General features: G+C 33.4%; 1 protein-coding gene across 1 annotated transcript; it reads left to right on the top strand.

The window, feature by feature from the left end:
• Positions 1-2,682: 2,682 nt before the first annotated feature.
• LOC129801555 (G protein alpha i subunit) lies at positions 2,683-16,165 on the top strand. The gene is made up of 4 exons (XM_055846767.1): positions 2,683-3,012; positions 9,325-9,796; positions 14,727-15,010; positions 15,076-16,165. Exons 1-4 carry the CDS (start codon positions 2,895-2,897, stop codon positions 15,264-15,266), a joined length of 1,065 nt encoding a protein of 354 aa, XP_055702742.1. The 5' UTR covers positions 2,683-2,894; the 3' UTR covers positions 15,267-16,165.
• Positions 16,166-19,606: the final 3,441 nt, after the last annotated feature.

Genomic DNA, 19,606 nt, shown 5'->3' with positions numbered 1-19,606 from the left:
TTTTGGGACTCTGAGTACCCAAAGCAGCATATTAATGTTCTGTGGTGAAAAACAATGTTTTTTAATTATTCAGAACTGATAAAAATCCTATTCTTATGGATGATTACAAACTATAAGGATGTCCAAATGTAAGGAATTTTTTGTAGGATCTCAATTAATTTCTGAGCTTAGATATTTTTGACTAAAAATTGTGAAATTGGCTTGCAGCATATGCTGCCGTTCGGAAAGAGTTAAGCTATTTTTCACTTTTCCTTGTAAAAATTTTGCAGATATTGCACCGCGACTTAAACAAATTTGCTCGTAGTTCTTGTATAATTTTGGAGAAGATAATGAAATATGTATTTTAAGATAGCTTTTAACCCTTTAAGGACGAGAAGCTTTCCGCTGACGCGAAATTCAACGAAATCAAGTTTCCCTCGATATTTTAGCCTAAATAAGAGATTTATGGTTAAAAAAAAATTTCCCATCCCTAGGAGTCCTGAAAAACTATGGGTCATTTGTGACTACCGCAAAGATAGTTTTTCAAAAAAGGTCTCCGAAAATATAGTATACCACAATTAGTGGTGTAACAAACTCCTTGATCTCTTACATAACACTATTTCAAGATATTTGTCTTAATTTTTAAATTCCTTGATTTTAATTTAGATCTTGGTCTCAAAATTGTGGCTATAATATTTAAATGTGTCTCGTAATAATTCTCCCCTTAAAAAGTTGATATAACGCGTTTTACGCTCCCCTGAGCTCTTTTAGGGCTTCAATTTTGATACTAGAAGAACTAGGAATATTTAACTGAAATATTCAAGTTTTGCTGTGAAAGATTTTGTTTAATTGTAAATAAACGACGTTCATAAATTGAATGTGTAGGAACCGCAATTCATCGGAGGATTTGAAGATACAATTTTGGCAACAGTTTTTCAATTCGTCTGTTCTCATGGGTTTCTGATGTGTCTCTGAGACACATTAGACAACATCATAGACACATCAGAAACCCAGAAGAAATTCAGAAGAATTGGAAAACTGTTGCCAAAATTGTTCTAAAACTCTTTTTGAAAAAGCGCTCCCACATCCTCTGTATTGCCCTGTGAAGTATTGCTCTGGAAGTTCTTATTTAGACCCGACTACTTATGAAATATGAAAGCTTGGAGACCGAGTCGAAAGCTATGGAAATAGTTGGTGTTTTCCTAGACTAGAGTGCAGTGCCCGCTTCGTAATCCGGATGATTGGGAGACAATTTGACAGATGTCCGCTTCGTAATCCGGATGGATTTTTTGAATTTGTTCAACGTCTTGAAAATATAATACAAGTTTTTTTGTAGAATTAGAATAAAAGTTTTAAAGAAGATTAAAAAGACAAAATTAGAGAATTCTATGCTATTATACTTCATTTATTGAACAAAAACTTCACAGGATAATTCATTCTCATTGCTGAACACACATGCATACATAACCTCAAAATGATTTTAAAGGTAACCGTCGATAACTCGTCCGGATTACGGCGATCCGGATTAGAGAGCGGGCACTGTATCTCCAAATCCCCCAATGAACTCCGGGTCCTACATATTCAGTTTTTTAACTGTTCGGGGAGATAATATTAAATATCTCTCGTAATATGTAACTCTCCCAATATAAAATTGGTTGAGAGCACTCGACGCGCCCTTTAATCTTTATTTTTTTTCTAATTTCCTCATTTTTTTAAAACTATTTTCACAGAAAATATTTAAATGTCTCTCGTAATAATTCTCTGCAAGTGAAGTTGATATGGCGCCCTCGACACCCTAAACTCTTAAGGGCGCCATTCTGACACAATATTCGCACAATTATGTATTTGAATTGAAACACTCAAATTGTGCTGTAAAAGCAAAAGTATATTTCTGTTTTTTAAACTATTTTTGGAGACAATATTTAAGCGTTTCTCGTAACAATTCTCCCAGCCTAATATTATTAGGGGGTGCCCTCGACGCCCCCTAAGTTCTTTTATTTTATTTCTAATCTCTCTATTTTTTTTAAACTATTTCTTAAGACATTTAAGCGTTTCTTGTAATAATTCTCTCCGAGTAAGGTTGATAGGATGCCTCCGGCGCCGCCTAATCTATTTAATTTTTCTAATTTTCTTAATTTTTTAAAACTAATTTTCGAGACGATATTTAAACGTGTTTCGTAATAATTCTCCACACCCAAATTTGTTAGGGGGCGCCCTCGGCGCTCCTAAGCCTTTTCCTTTTTTAAATTTTCTTGTTTTTTTTTTTAAACTATTTTTAGAGACAATATTTAAATGTTTCTTGTAATAATTCATCCCGAGTAACATCGATCTCGACGTCCCGTAAGTTCTTTGAAACTAATTTTAGAGATTTTTTATATATAATAGTTAGGTTTTGAACTAAAAGGCGCCTTTGGTGCCCTATTTTTGATTTCTCTCAGGAAAAAAATATAAAATTCATAGGGCGCCTTCGGCGCCCTTTTTTCTTTTGCCTCCGAAAAGCGCCCAGGGCGGACCGCCTCATCCGCCCCCCTCTCGCTACGCCACTGCATACGCATTTGGATGTGAAAGTGAAAGTAAGAAATATGGCTTCAACTTTGAAGGCCACTCGCTGCGGGGACAGTACACAACGTACACAAGCACAACATTTTCTGTGAATAGATTTCATGCAAATTTAACAGTGTACTAACGGAAAAAAATTAAAAGTGTATGATTTGTCAAATGTGTAAAAACTTCAGCTTTCTCCCTCAAACGCCATTATAATTCTCGCGTTATTTTCTCTCTCTCGGAATTTTCGCGATTTTTGCAGCATTTTTCACGCCAAATCACGCCAAAATCCGCGTGAAAAGGTGCCCGAGTGTCGTGTTGGTGAGGTGCAGTGTAGTGAGTAAAGTGAAGACGAAGGAGAAACGGACAAGATGGGCTGCAACGTGAGTACCTCATCTAAGGAGGCCGAAGAACGCTCCAGGAAGATAGATCGTGCTCTGCGAGCAGAAGGGGAGAGGCAGGCATCAGAAGTGAAACTTCTACTCCTAGGTACGATATCCACAATTAATTTTGGGATATTGCAGTGAAGATAGGATTGGAATTAAATGGTAGAAATTGAGACACTCTCTCCAGAGAGTGGGTGCGAGAGAGAGAAATGGGGCTCAGGCTGTGTGTGACTATCGGCCCGGAAAGACGTCTCGCAGGTGTGACGTGATCTTTTTCACTCGGCACAAGGCACCTCTTGTAAATCCCGAGTGCTTTTCCGCCTAATGTAAATATTTGGGATCGAAAATAGCTAATGAAGTGGAATTTTTCCGATGGCTTATCTCGCATGGAGCTCTCAATTCGTGGGGCGAGTAATTGGGTAGAAAATCCTCTAGCAGATCCCACTGGTTGATGCCCATTCATTAACCTAATTGGCGTCTCTGGGCGATAAAACATGCATATTTGTGATTCATCGGGCGACTCAACACACAAATCACTCCCAGACTCGTCGCGAGATCTCATTCATTGACGAGCCACTCTCAGTATTCATTCACAAAAACACTCTCGCGCAATACAAGCTGCTAATTTGTTGCTCTTTCACACTCTGGCCCCAAGGGAGGCAATGTCCCCGAGGGGCCCACTAAATTGCCCATTACACTTTTACCCACGTGCTCCTTCTGACAGGAAGCGAGAAATAGCATTTCCGCATCGATTTTGCAAATTAAAACTCAAAATTTAAATGTTCTATAAATCAAAATTTTATCTCAATTGCACATTAAGCTTTAGATTTAATAAGTAATCAACCATGAGTCAAAGACGACACATCCAAAGTAAAATTTAACTTTTTTAAAATTTCGCTTTAAATGTGATGCAATGGGAAAATTATTTGCTTATCAGAACACGGAGAATTCTTCAGAAGTACGAGTGTGGCGCTAAAATCGAATTTCCTGTCACTTTGGGTACCCTTGATAGGCCAAAGCAAAAGTGAAAAACACACATTGCAAATCTGAAAATGTAGTTCTCTTGCCACTTACCGTGCTATCACACTAGGATTTTTTCAATTTGTATATTCAATTTAATTTTCAGATGGATTGTTCCTATACGTTATTTTGCATCAAAAATCATCTGAATTAATAGATTTTCGCTTATTTATTGATATAAACTAATACTTGGCCCACCAAAACATGTTAAAATAGCATAAATATAGTTGCTCAACTTAATTTTAACTCAGCAAATTAAAATGTTAAAATTGCTCAACAATTCCAGATAAGCCGGAACATAGGCGATATAGGCGCCTTCATTTTCGTTGTTTCTTTCTGCAAATGAGGTCCAACAATGTAAAGTAGTTCCTCAAATTCTTCAGTAGCCATACGAAGAAAATTGTTGTGTCCAAAAAAAATAACCAGTTGCGACATCATCATACATTTTTTCAATGAATCCGTGGGCAGATCTCTCTTGGATTCATTTTCTGGCCTAAAATCTCTTCCTTTTACCTTGAGACACATTTTTAATTGAACATGTATCCTACATAAAGTAGGAAAATTTCTTCCTCATCACTGGACTCACTCATTTTTCTAATAGGGTAAGTGTGCCAAATTTCGGCATAGTTGCATGCAAGCGTCAAAGTCTCAAGTTTGAAATATAATATTTTTAATACAAATTGATTTTTTTATTCTTTCTTCTGAAAGAGTGTTGCTTGGAACCTTGTAAAGAGTTTACCGTTTTTAAAATCATTCTTAATACATTTTAAAATGAATAAAAACATAGACATAGCTTTGGTACCCTATTTCGGCCACCTTCATTCTCATAGTTCCTTGCTCTTCGGGAATTCTTTCAATGTCTTTTTCACGTCATCTCGTTTGTCGAAGCTACATTTTTTGTTATTCTTTTGCATTGTATAATCTCTAGAGTACATAAAATCTAAAAGTTCATGGACATTCGAGGAACAAAAAAGGTGGCCGATATTGCAAGCTGGCCGGAATTTGGCACACTTATGTAACAAAATCAAAAATGACAAAATAATTCAATTGGCAATCTGCGCGGCTTTTTTGAATTTAACAAATTTCTCGCAAAAATGTGTCCTGGCTATGAAAAATTTCAAGTGGTTCTCGCAATTTTAATGCTCAATTTGCTGAGTTCAATTTAAAATTAAATTGTGAAAAATCCTAGTGTGATAGCACCGTTACACATCCTGATTAATTTTTCATGTTGGTGTTAAGAATATTAAATTCTGGACAAGCAAAAACCCAGAAAACTGTTTGGCTTAAAGTATGGGAAGCCAGGGTAGTTTCATGAATGCAATAATATCAAAAGTTCCTACATATTTTTGAGACTAACTATCTAGGACTTGTGCTCCGTATTTTTAGGTAGCAAATGCTCAAAAGAAACTAACGAGAAATAGTAAAATATGGTTCATATTCATTTGTCAAATAAGTTTGAAAAAAAAACCGTGTAGCTGTGTGAAAGTGCCCCACGTTCTTCTATTCAGACTTTTTTTTAAAGTTTTTTATCCTAAAAAATAATTGTGAGTGTGTTGTGAACAAGAGTTCACTTGGCTCGTAATCCCAAGAATTTTTGTGTTTGTGTACAGAGAGTGGCGACAAAAAGATCGAGTGATACTCACGATACTCACTTCCGCTAATTTCACTCAAAGATATAGGTAAAAATTCCTGCCCCCACTAACCGCTTGAAATTAAAAAATAAATACTTGGTCGAAAAGTTCTACTTTTCATTACATAATTTATTATTTAAAATAAAACAAAAAAAGCACCGAATTCAATAAGCACAAAAAACCAAAAACGATATCAAAGTATTCTTAAAAATCTAAAGAGAGTAATAATAATTTTGTACATTATGTAAGATGAATAAAAATCATTTATCAATATTAGAATAATTTTGATCTAGTGAGTATATTATCGAATTGTAAAGTAATTTTCCCCATTCAATATTCCTTTTGATCTTGGGATATCCAATAGGAAACTCATTTGGCTAATAGGACTATTAATTTTGTTTAAAAGCAATTCTTTTCGATTTAAAACTCCACGGAGCAATTATCTTTTCAAAGAGAATTTTTCTCACTTTATTTTAGGGGTTTAATTTTTAGTTGAAATTCTTTACAATCTTCGATTTTGTGGTCCGAGGTGAAATGATAGATCGGGCTCAAAATGTGCATGTAGGGTAAATTAAGCTAATTCAAAACCTGCTTCAAATGGAAATTTTTCGCTACTCCAAATGGAAACGTCATTGTTTTCATGATAAATACAGTACTAAATTACTATATTTACAAATTTTCTATACCTCAATTTCATTATTTAGTTAATTTTGCTCCAAATAAAGCGAAAATCCATTCATATTCACAAATTTTAATTTGTTAATTTCTCAGAAAAATTAAAAGTGTACCTATTCACCATTGATTTTTTCATTGATCAACCATGTTTTCCAATGAAAAACACAAAAAAGTGACTTGTTTATTCGTTTTGTTTAACATTTATGTCATATTTCTCGCTAATTTTACTTAAATTAAGTGCTAATCTTTATTTTTAACGGTACGTGAAGTTTTCAAATGAAATAATTACCTATTTCGTGAACAAAAAGGGTTTTTTCTGAAGTGTCTGCAAATGCTTCAATAGGAAACCCTGGAAATATGATTTTTTTGGAGAGATTTTCCTATTGTTTTAGATGGGAAAGGAGAAAAGACCAGGAATAAGAACAAATCCTGCACTTAAGAGCAACTCAACAAGGTTTTGGAAGCCTTACGTCGTAGTTTCACTTCCAATGTTTGTCTCCAATTATAAACTTTCCCTTGTCTCGATTTGGATTAATATGTTTTTAATAGAAGCATTTTACGCTCGCGTATTTTTCTTGTATTTAAGAAGTTTTCAAATTATATCTAAAGAATTTTCAAGGAGCAAATTTATGTAATTCTCTTCAGAAAAAATATGAACCTAATGTGTTGAATCTTCTGTCAAATTCAATGGTTTTGAATTAGGACATTTTAGATCTATTTCTCATCATCTGTCACCAATCGATCCAGAAAAAATTCTTCATCGCATCATATCAGTAGAGATATGGCTATATTCCCTAAATTCATACGGTTCCCTTTATTCCTTTCAGTGAAAAAACGTGGCACCCATGCATCGTGCTTTTAAACGGGTCTCGGCCAAAATCCCGAAAGCCAAAATCCCGAATTCTTAAAATTGTCATAGCTACTCCCATGATTGCACGCGCGTGCTGCTGGAGGCAAAGGGAAATCTTCTGTGTCTTGGGAAATTATTCTAAACATTTTCCTCCATATAAGTTCATCCCTTTCAGGATTTTGAAAATTTGGGATTTTGGCTTTCGGGATTTTGGCTGCCACCGCTTTTAAACGTATCAAAACTTTTCTAAATAGTGAAATAGGATGAAATTATTGTTGCCCAACATCTAAATAATCTCTTCAATTGTTATCCACAAATTTTCTTCCACTAGGATACTCACAATATTGCCATCAATGTTAGAGGCCGTTTAAAATAGAGTCTATGTTTCGAAGGGTAAATCCCTATTTTGGAATTTTCCAAAACACCTTTTAATCATTCTAAGAGCAAGAGCATGATGTAAATAAACGCCCAAAATGCTTTTCCGTGGAAGTCCATCACTTGGACCTTACCAAAATTCGCTTAAATTAAATGCTGCAAATACACCTTTTTGTTCCACATTTTGGAAAAGTCCTCCAAAGGAAAGGACATATGAGGATCTCGGAGCAAAAAAACGCTATTTCAATAGGGAAATGCATACGACTTAGAGTATTTTTTGCTCTAAGCGCCTCATATCGACCTATTTGAAGGATACTTGGCATTAGAGGGATGTAACATACTATAGTCTTTGCTGTACAAGCCAAAAAGTAAACATGAATTGTGGAGGTAAGCTACAGGATACCCTTTAACGACCTGCGTGAAAAAGTCCCACGAACTTATGCAATTATCCAATAAAAAAGAGATTGCCCTGGGTGTGACTCCCCTAATATGCGCTTCTTCATTTGGATTCTTTTAAATATAGTTGAAGTTATGGATAGAATGGAACTTCGTTTTTAATTAAAAAAAAAATCTCAGTTCTTCATTTGATGTTGTAATAATGCTAATTTATCTAATTCTAATACCATAACTTACTCTGAAAGTTTTAATTTTCTTGCAAGATGTATAATCCTTTTGGTATGCTCTTTTAATTTCCAAAAATTAACTGAACGATTCGACTCAGAAGAAAATGCTCATTTTTTCGGAAACAAAAACAATCCATTACTGAGTTTTTTTAATGGATTTTTATGATAAATTCTGGAATATTTTTTTCGGCTTTTCGAGGGAGAATTTTATTTTAATCAGTCACAGCACAATATCTGTGGAATAATAATATTGAAAACCACTTTGGTATTTAGTTTTAAATTCTTAAAATAAATTAAAGAGTTTTTAAATCAATAAATGTACGTATTTTAGAGGGTATGACTGTAGCTGCTAAAGCTAAAAGCTAAAACATTTATCACTGTGCGTTTTCTCAGAAATTTCGTGCGTGGAATAATTTATTATATTTTAAGATTATATTTCAAGAATTACTTTATCTTCAATCAAGATGTCAATAAATCAATAATAGATTGATTCAATGTATTGAATGTGTACTTGGAATGTTTTAACGTAAAAATCAAATAAAATGCCCTGGTTCTGATTTAGACAGAAAAGAACCTTGTAAATTTCATAATATTATTCTTTCCTCAAGCAAAAAAAAAGAACTAGAACTAGAAGAAATCCGTAACTATTTCACTACAAAATTTCTTGTTTATTTCTTTACCTGTTTCCAAATGATTTATTTTCTATTAGTTTGTTTTCTCAAGTGATTCACTGGGAAAATCTTTCAGGAACTTCAAACAACAATCAGCGCCAGAAACTGGTGTGTAGAAGAATGGTAATTTCTTGATTAAAAATAGCAGAGAAAGAGACAAGTTATGATTTGATTGTGAGATTATCCTCTCATTTGCAATTCCACCCACGACTTACTCGAGAAGTTATTGAAAATTTTCGCAAATGTTCTTTCCATTTGGATTTATTTATATTAATTTTATTTTAAATTGTCACGTAGATTGGGTTTTGTTTACTTTTGTGTGAACTATAAAAATTTATTCGGACAATTTCATTTCTCTCTTTCTCTCTCTCTTTCTTTGCCTATCAATGAAATTCTTCTTAAGTGCGATTCCACACCCGGATTTTCCTCGCTATGTGACCTTTCCTGCATTTTGAGGTTGATTCAATTGACCCTCGAGGGAGGGTGTCAGTGACCAATATTCATAAATTACAGCTGATGAGACGCTGTGCAAATAATCATGTGGAATTTGGGTGATTTTTTTTGTCTTAGGCGCTGGAGAGTCTGGAAAATCGACAATTGTGAAGCAGATGAAGATTATCCATGAGCTGGGGTACACACAGGAGGAATGCGAACAGTACCGCCCAGTGGTGTACAGCAATACAATTCAGAGTCTGATGGCCATAATTCGCGCAATGGGACAGCTCAGGATAGATTTTGCTGATCCTAGCAAGACTGACATTGCACGCCAGTTCTTCACATATGCCTCAGCAGCTGAGGAAGGTGTCCTGACTCCAGAATTGGTGCAACTGATGAAGAAATTATGGTCTGATATGGGAGTGCAGCAATGTTTCTCGCGATCGCGCGAGTATCAACTGAATGATTCGGCGGCGTACTACTTGAACTCCCTGGATCGCATCTCGCAGCCCAATTATGTGCCGACGCAGCAGGATGTCCTAAGGACGCGTGTCAAAACCACGGGAATTGTTGAGACGCACTTTAGCTTCAAGAACTTGCACTTCAAGTAAGTTGATGCAATTTTTATTGGCTTTTGCATTCTCTGAAGCATGTTTAAGCTTTAGACTTTTTAGAGCACTTTTTTTAATCTTTGCTTTTCTATTTCTAAATGAATTTCATATTTGATTTTTTTAATGTTTTATTTAATGACTAATTTGGGATTTATTTTGAAAAACTACAAATCTTTCTATTTTTTTATTTATTTATTTTTTTAATTTGACTCATTTCTATTCTGAAAATTAAACCAAAAGTATATGATATTACCTACTTATCCCAGACTATCCTTCCTCGATTTCTTATTTTTACGTAGAAACAAACTATTCTCTGATTTTTTATTTATAACAAATAAATATCGTTTTTATAAAATAAAATTATGTCCTCTTGACTGCAATGTTTATAAGTTTATATTTATTTTATTATACAATTTCTGTAATTTTTATATGAATTCCTTCAATTGCAATAAATTAAAGTACTTCACCTAACCACTATCCCTTGACTAGACTAATTAAATAATCGTAAAGAAACGGATAAACGTGCAAAGCAAAAACATGTCAGCATATGTTTTTGCTAAATTTTACCTAAAAACATAATTCTTTAAGATATGAAGAATAAATTGCAATCTGGGTGTAAAATGAGATAGACAATTGATATCCAAATTCGATCATTTCCAATATTAAATCAAGTACAGGGCAATAATCTTCCAGATGAACCCCTAATAAAGGAAATCATGTTAATGCTTCTAACTTTAGATGTGATTTTTTCATAATCATCTGCTATAAATATTATTGAACATTTTTTAAGGACGAGACAGTTTCTATTGACCAAAAGTCAATGGTAAAAGCAAGGAAGTCTAACGTTTAATCTTGGAAAATCTATATGGACAATTGGAACTTATATAGCCTATAACATATACGGTAACTGTACCAAATTTCGACCTGCTTGCTATTTCGGCAACTTCTTTTCTTCCTCAAATTTCCATGAATTTTTAGTTTTTGTGTACTTTAGAGATTACACAATGCAAGAAAAAACACAAAAAATCGCTTTGACGAATGAGATAATGTGAAAAAAAGTTTGAAAGAATTTCGAAAGGAGAAGGAACTATGAGAATTAAGGTGTCCGAAAGATTACGCAAAGCTATTTCTCTGTTTTTATTTATTTAAAAAAAAATGTATTAAGAGTAATTTTAGAGAAAACAAAGGCGATAAACTATCTACAAGATTCCATGCAACAATCCTTATAAGGAAGTAATAAAAAAGATTAGCTTATTAGTTAAAAGATTAGCTTACTGTAGTTTAGATTCTTAACGTGAGGAAACTGGGATTGCATGCAAATTCGGTTCCGAAATAACGATGAGATACAGTAGACTCTCGCAAATTCGGCTCTTTTAAGATCGGGCTACTTTTAAATTCGGGCAGCGGTTAAATTTGAAAAAAGTTTGTTGTCATTTTTCAAGTTTGATTATGATTATCAAATGAATCAAATATGCTCAAATTTGACATGGTTTATCTTAGTTTTGATGTGATTTTGCATTATTGAGGGATTTTCATGCAATTTACGTTATATATGAGTGTGTAAACTCAATATCTATATGCACATGAATAAAAAATCGTTGCATTTCAAAAACTTTTTCGCCCGAATTTCTGTCTAATTCGGCTGACATTTCGGTCCCATATGCCCGAATTTGAGAATATTGCCCGAATTATACAGCAATTTGAAATCAAATTTCTGAAAAATTTTAAACTTTTTATTTAAATCAATATATATCTAGGATGTAAAACAACTGATAGAAAGATGATAGTGGAATATAGACCAGAATCTCTTCTATAATTTTGCCCCAAAACTAGAAAGGTGTCTACACATTATAAGAAATTTCTATCAAAAATGAGCTTCAAGAAGTGTTCTTCAAGAAAATTGCCTACACATTGGTGAGAATTTTTGACAAAAAGATGGATTTTTGAAGAAAATTTGTCTAATGTGTAGACAAATTTCTTCAAAAATCATATCCAATTCAAGGTAATTTCTATCAAGAATTTTTGAAAGAAATTACCCGCTACACATTGGAATAAAATTCATCAAAGTCATTCTTGACAGAATTCTTGACGGAAACCATCACGATTCAAGATTGTTTTTCACGAAAATTTGTTATTTTCTGCTGGAAAAAGTGAGAAAAACGTTTGGTGAAGTTCCTTGGGATAGTATTTAGTGAATTTCTGAAGAAAATCTTCTAAATATGCAAGGGAGTAGTATTTTCCGGAGATGTCGTTCCTGGTGGAATCCAACCCAGCCTTGAAGGAACATTTCCTGTGATTTTCCTCCAGAAATTGCCGGAAGTTAATCCATCTGTGTATTCTTGAGGTGTTCCACAGTACAGTGGCCTCGTACTCCATGGATTGCAAGACGGATGGAAAGGAGAAAATTTACGGACACTTTGGAATCTCTATATGCCTTGGTTACCAAAGTTTTAAGGTTTTAAGGATTTTACTTTAGATTTCTTTTATTTCTCACCACCTTTTCATGCACTACTACTCAAACTGGGAGTCCCACGGAGGAATCGAAGGCCTGTGGCTATCCAGTTCTGGTGTTCTCGAAAGGAAGCAATCCCACATAGTTCCTAGTGGTTGAGAAAGTGAATGATACAAAAGATTATTCTGATGTTCTTCTGGGGGTTCAAGTGATGGCTTCTGGTAGCTCCGCACAGCTCTCATTTGCATTGAGATCTCCTCGGTGGCTCTGGTTAGCTCTTGTTTTAATTGGCAACCAAGGCATATAGAGATTGGAAAGTGCCCGTAAATTTTCTCCTTTCCATCCATCTTGCAATCCGTGGAGTACGAGGCTACTGTACTGTGGAACACCTCAAGAATACACAGATGGATTAACTTCCGGAAATTTCTGGAGGAAAATCACAGGAAATGTTTCTTCAAAGGCTGGTGGATTCCACCAGGAACGACATCTCCAGAAAAACACTATTCCCTTGCATATTTAGAAGATTTTCTTCAGAAATTCACTAAATACTATCCCAAGGAACTTCACCAAACGTTTTTCTCACTTTTTCCAGCAGAAAATAACAAATTTTCGTGAAAAACAGTCAGAAGAGCAAGAGACTTGGAAATGATGGCAATCTGTCAAAAAAATTTTTGATGGAATATAAAAAACCCAATGTGGAGGCATTTTTCTTCAAAAATTCCTTCAAAAATATGAATTTTTCTTTAAAAAATTCTTGAAATAATTCTTGATGAAATCAGCTCCAATGTGTAGACACCTTTATGGGTTGCTCGTCACGGCGGTATTCAAAATGGCGAAAGAAGGGGTGGACTTGCAATTTTTATCCGATATAAGTACAGTAAAGTCTCGCTATAGTCCATATTTGGTTCCAGATTTGACACTTGGGTCGCACTATAGTCCATGTCGTTTTTTTAAATTATCAACTACTTTTAGTATTGAAATTGCTCGACTACTTCAACTTTCTTTGTGATTGTGGTACTTGTCCTTGCTCTCTTCATTATGGATCACAATTATCACAACACTCAATAAAGTTTGCCAAAATATTAAAATAAATTTTATATATTTTTAATATTTTTTTTATAAATATTAAATTTCATGTCGCGTACTAAAAAAAAACATAACCTATAAAATCAGTGTTTTGAAATCAACGATCGATAAATTGTGGACTATAGAGCGATGGCCTATAGCGGGGCTCTACTGTATAACCTTTGCCGAAAGTGCAAGTCGATATCTCTCTTAGTTTAAGAGATAAGCTCCAAAGAGCGACCGGCCGAACGAACGGGAACGGTTTTTTTTTTAGCCATCCCATATATCCGTGATCAGAAAGTGGCGAAACACATTTTGGCAAAGTTTGAGGTCGATCGGACGACATGAAATTTTGTTAGGATTGTAGTAGGTGAGATTGTTAAGAATCTCACCTAATATTTCCTTTTAGCTAATGAGTTAAAATCGTACTAGATTGGTAGATTTTTTAATAGATAGTTCGATTTATTATATTAAAAACAAATTAGAGAAAAAATGTTTTTTTTAGACTTTTTGACCCACATAGCCCTTTAAGGACGACTGGAACACCAGTGTCCCATAAAGAAAATATTTTTTCCTGACTACCTAAAGTTATTTTTTTCTTATGTTTGTACGTCATTGCAAAGTAGAAGGTTGGATGAATCTAGGATATTTTTTGCAAGTCTCCAGCTATTTGCTAAATAGTAAATTTTTAATTTAAATTTAAATTTAAATTTTTAATTTAAAATTGTCACATTGAAAATTTATTTTAATTATTTTTTATACTTCCAATTTTTTTAAAGCAAACCCGTTTTAGAACAAGAAACTACAATACTCAAACATAATATTTTTCTTTAGAGTGTAAATTATCTGTCATTGGTATCGTCAGAAAAATTACTTAAATTATTGGGCTATTTTTGTCTCTATCGTTCATGGAGACAAAAAATACACCAAATCAGATTCTGTTAGCTTTTCGAAGGTTAGATGTAAGACGTTTCACAAGTTTTGTTTATCGGTTGCATTTTTATTGCTGATTTTCGGTCAGCGAAAACTGTCTCGTCGTTAAAGGGTTAAAACTTATGAAATCATTCTAAGTTCATACGATTGCCGCTTGGTGGTGCTGATGTATCACTTAAAATCGTTTAGACTTCAAGTTAAAATGTTAGCGAATTTTTACATATTTCCTATTTTTGTTAACTTCATCTCATAAAGGATACTTTATTCATTTGTATCATACCTTTTGATCATTCTTTGCTTGGTTTCTGGATGTTTTTTTTTTCACTGCATTTGCATTTGCACTGCTTTGTGTGTTATTTTTTTTTGGGTTGGTGGCTTTATCACGCAGATAAGTATTGAAAAAAGAAAAAAAAACTTGGAAACATTTCATATTGTTGTTATGCAGAAAAAGTTTTTACGATAATCTACTCTTATAGAATGTTCGATGTTGGTGGCCAGAGGTCTGAGAGGAAAAAGTGGATTCACTGCTTCGAAGGTGTTACAGCAATAATCTTCTGTGTTGCACTGTCTGGGTATGATTTGGTCCTGGCAGAAGATGAAGAGATGAACAGAATGATTGAATCGATGAAACTTTTCGATTCAATTTGCAATTCAAAGTGGTTTGTTGAGACATCGATAATTCTGTTTTTGAACAAGAAGGACCTCTTTGAGGAGAAGATAACACGATCACCTCTGACAATCTGCTTCCCAGAATACACAGGTAATTTCTCCCGTGTGACTGTTCTAGAAGAGATTGTTTTTTTTATGATATTCTGCTTTTTATAGGTGCAAACACGTACGAAGAGGCTTCGAGTTATATCAGAATGAAGTTTGAGAATCTCAACAAGAGGAAAGACCAAAAAGAAATCTATACACATTTAACATGTGCAACAGACACGAACAATATACAATTTGTCTTTGATGCCGTCACAGATGTCATTATCAAGAATAATCTTAAAGATTGTGGACTATTTTAAAAAGAGAAAGAGGCATATTAAAAAAGCTCTCCAGAAAAAAAATCATGAAGAGAAAAACACGTGTTTAAGCGCGATTAAGGGGATAAAAAAATTTTTAATATAAACTTATTTATTGACAAAAATTCGGGACAATTTCTCGAATTATTCTACCAGATGATCAGTCTTTTGAGGAGAAATCTTTCACTCAAAAGAAGTATTATTACCTTTTTTAGTCAAGTTTTTACACTGTCTTAGCCGAATTCTTTATTAAAAAAAAGCAAACATTTGAGCCAAAATTTACTTAACATTCCTTGCTATTTTTTTTTGGAAAGTATTAATAAGGATTTCTCCTCAGAAAAAAAACATTTTCATCTGGTATGATTCAGCCCGAGCTTCGAAAAAAAAATAATAAAAATATTTTTCAAAGAAAAAAAAACTAGTAAAGAAAACCTTTAATCAATGTGTCTTTAGATGTTGACGTTACGTGATAATGTTGTGTCTATATTGTTTTCAAAGCAAATAAGAAAAGGAAATGGCTAAACAAAAAATATAACATAAACGGAAGTTTGTACAAAAAAAATGAAGTTGAAAAATTTATTCAAAGAATAATGAATATTCCTAATTGTTTTGAATATTTTTCTCAGTGAAATTTAAATCGACTGGAATGAACGCACAAAATGTTCATTTGCATTTATTTTCTTCCTTGCAAGAGCAAAAAAAAAACGAAATGAGATTATGGGCACAAAAGTCATGAATTTCTTCATCATTTTCAACAAACTAACATTTTTTACAATGTATTTTTCTAATTTATTTTTTTTTCTACAAAATGTTAAAGCTATAGGCAGCTTAGAGATTGAAATGAAGAAAATATCCATGTGTTATAAGAAGAATATTTTTTTAATAAATTTATTCCACGAGTATTTTAATCATACTTGATCACAAAATATCCTCAAGAAAGAGAATAAAAAAGAGAGAGAAATAAGCACATGATTTTGTAAAGAATTTCTTCTTATTTTTGTTTTTAAACTAGAAACATCAAATAACTCTTAAGATCACATTGTTACACAGAGGATTGATTCGGGTGTTCTGAAAATTGTCTACAAAGATATAAAAACCACGATTTTTCACAAGGGGTGTACAACTGGCTCATAAGGAGTGATCCGTAAGCGGCGATCGGCAAAATTCTGCCGATCTAGAGTTAAAAATCGACTTGGGATAATTTGACCAGAACTCTACAGATGGGCACAATTTGCCCAGAAATCTACAGATCGGCATGTTTAACATGCCATGTCCATTCACAGAAATCGGCAGATCGGCACGATTTTAGCAAAGAATCGGCGGTTTTAAGTGTCAGTTCGCTCTTATGAAGTATAGCTTTTAAGTTCGTGTAACATTATAAATTTCCTACAGACAAGTCCAGTGATAAATTTTAATGTACTGTACTGGAAACACTAATCTTGTAAACTTACTTGCGGCAGACCGTCACGAGATCTACAGATCGGCACTCGAGTGAACTTCAAGCGGCACAGTTACCTACCCCTTGACTTTTCATCAATTTCTTGAGACTCTTAAATTCTAGGGAAGAAAAAAACAGTTTGAGTTAAAAAATAAATTTATTTTGCAAATCAACGTCAAAATGAAGTATTTTGAAGTAAATTGCATCAAAATGTTCCATTTTTACATTTTTCTTTTATGGGCTAAATTTTACACACTAAAGTAATTTATGTCCATATTGAAGCAAATTCCCTAACTCCCCAATATGGACATAAATTTTTCTAGTGTGTAGTGACCATGAGGGATACGTATTTTTGAGCTTAAAACCAGTTTGACATATTGCCGTGGGAGTTTTGAAACATATCTGATTAAACAATTAATTAATATAACTTACAAGATTACTATACAAGACTTTTTGCATAAAAATCATCTGTTGTACTCAGTCTATCAATTTACATTGCTGCTTATCGTAAAAAAAAACGAATAAGAAAAATCTTCAAGGAAATATTGATGATTTTACTTCAAAAGAAAAAAAAAACATTTATCACATTCAAGGGGTTTCAGTAATAAATAAGCAAAGCATTGGATTAATTGTAATGCAAAGTCTTCCAGTCTGATCCTGTTCGTATCGCTATCAATGAAAATAAAAGGTGTGCCAAAGCTTCCCAGGCTTCGCTAAGTGCTCGAACTCGTGATTTAAGATGCTATACTTCAATAGTACTTTCGCATCATTTACTGTTTATCGGTTCTAAACCGATTTAAACTGATTCATGAATCACTGAAAAGATCCCTCAAAATTGTTTTAGGAGTATTAAAATTGGTTTTCGGACAAAAATTACTTATCGGTTCATGACTGGTTTATTACCGGTTCATAACTGATTTAAACTGATTTATAATGCCTAGCGCACAATAACTTTTGTTTTGTAAACATATTTTTGACATTTCAATGAGAATGAGTGAGATCTAGATCTAGTCATCTCGCTCACTCTTATGAGAAATTGTGAAAACATGTTTAGAAATGAAAGTTATTGTGCGCTAAGCATAAATCACTCAAAAAACATTGCCCAAAATACATCTCAAGAGCAATATAATTAAATTTCAAATAAAAATTTCTTATTGGAATCGAATTAGGATTGTGAGGAATTCCAAGACCTTTCCAAAGAACCCAAATATACCATTCGGTTCAGAAATACGCTCTCTAGAGCCTTTTTTTACTTTTGATCTAGAAACAAAACAGTTGTTACGGCTCTGACACACCTTTTGGATCAGAAAAATTTCACGAAGTTGAAATTCGAATCCCATCTATCTATCTCATTCTTTCGCACTCTTCTTCTTTTAAACATAACACATTACAATTCCGTTCAATCGAATTTGGAGTGCGAAAGAATGAGATTAGACATTATGCAAAACATGTGAGAAAAAAAGGATATGAATTTGGAGTTCATGAAATTTTCCTGATCTAAAACGTGTACTGGAGCCATTAGAAATGATTCAACGGTATTTTCGTATGAGAACGAAATGTCCAAATAGATAATCACTAAAACATATCCAAAATTGAAAAAAATCGAGCAATCCTAAAAAAAACATGGTTCTTGCACTGAGAGAAATCCGAAAAAGTTAAAATAACATTCCGGAAATGTTAATTTTACCCTGCAGTATTGATCTGAAATCGGTGTAAATATTATGCTTTTTAGGTGTATTTGGGGTTAAAGTTACCCTTTTTCATGTTATTCCTACCCTTAAAAAGGTGTAAAATTAACATTAAAAAATGTTAATATATTTTTACACCTAAAAAGTGTTAAAGTTATGAGGAAAAAAAGTTAATAGCATCCCCGTTTTTTTTCTCAGTGTGGAAGGAAGGGATGGGAGTAAAATGAGGGGCATGTAAATAGTCCCAGCGTAAACTTCTGATGGGGCCCCCGAAAGTCCCAATTCGCTATCTCTCACCGTTTGGGTTCTAGAGCTAGCGACAGGTAGACGAACAGACTCAGCAGACGAACGAAAATCATCTGAAATACGAAGATCTGTTGAGAAAGTGGTTCTCTCTATGGAGTACGAGCAGTAAAAATCAGAAAACAAATTTCAAAGTCCGACAAAAATAAAATAAAAGGATATTTAGAGGAATGTAAAAGTAAGGGATAATGCAGAAAACACAGAAAAATTCTAACCCATAGAATTCATAGAATTTAATTTCTCTTATCCGGAAATTTATATTAATGCCCCTTCACATTGAGATCAATTAACGTCATTAATTGTTTTTGAATAAAATCGTCCTAATACACTGCCGACAGAAATGTCAAAATTTTGTCAAACTTAAAATGTTTGACAAAAATCGCTTTCAGTATGTAGAAGCCTTTTCAGTAGTGTCGAAATTTTTATATAAATTTCTCAAAAGATTATAAAATGAAAATTCATGCTTTCTATCTGAAATCAAACTAAAAATTCAAGTGATTAACGTTATCACCCCTTCTATGCTCTCTAAAAATTCAGAATAATTTGTTTTTTTAAATTATTTATTTCTTAATTTGTAGTGCAAAATTAAAATTATTTTAGGCTTTTCAGATCATGCAAAGTTCTTCCAATGATCATTAGTGGCACTAAAATCTTTTTTCTCTTATTATTTAATAAAAACAATAAGTAACTTTATTCTTATTTGCTTTGTCTGATCGATTAGATCTTGATAAAATTTAAATCCTTATGGCTTCGCACACCTTTTAGATCTGTCAAATTTCATGAAATCAAAATTCGCGTCCCTTTCTTTTTCATACGATTCGCATAAGTCTATCCCACTTTTTCAGACTCAAAATTGGATTGAACTAAATTTAATTTGGTGTGATATTCCAAAGAAGAAGAAGAAGATCGCGAAA

This window comes from Phlebotomus papatasi, chromosome 2 (genome assembly GCF_024763615.1).
Source record: "Phlebotomus papatasi isolate M1 chromosome 2, Ppap_2.1, whole genome shotgun sequence".
Lineage (NCBI taxonomy): Eukaryota > Metazoa > Arthropoda > Insecta > Diptera > Psychodidae > Phlebotomus > Phlebotomus papatasi.
Note: the sequence above shows the minus strand (reverse complement) of the source record. Positions and strands in the feature narration are given on the sequence as shown.

Bases quoted from the DNA above. Each gene is read 5' to 3' on its own strand.
- LOC129801555 (XM_055846767.1), top strand. From the start codon at position 2,895: ATGGGCTGCAACGTGAGTACCTCATCTAAGGAGGCCGAAGAACGCTCC. The intron at 9,797-14,726 runs GTAAGTTGATGC...CTACTCTTATAG, and splicing joins TTCAAGAACTTGCACTTCAA to AATGTTCGATGTTGGTGGCC. The intron at 15,011-15,075 runs GTAATTTCTCCC...TGCTTTTTATAG, and splicing joins CTGCTTCCCAGAATACACAG to GTGCAAACACGTACGAAGAG.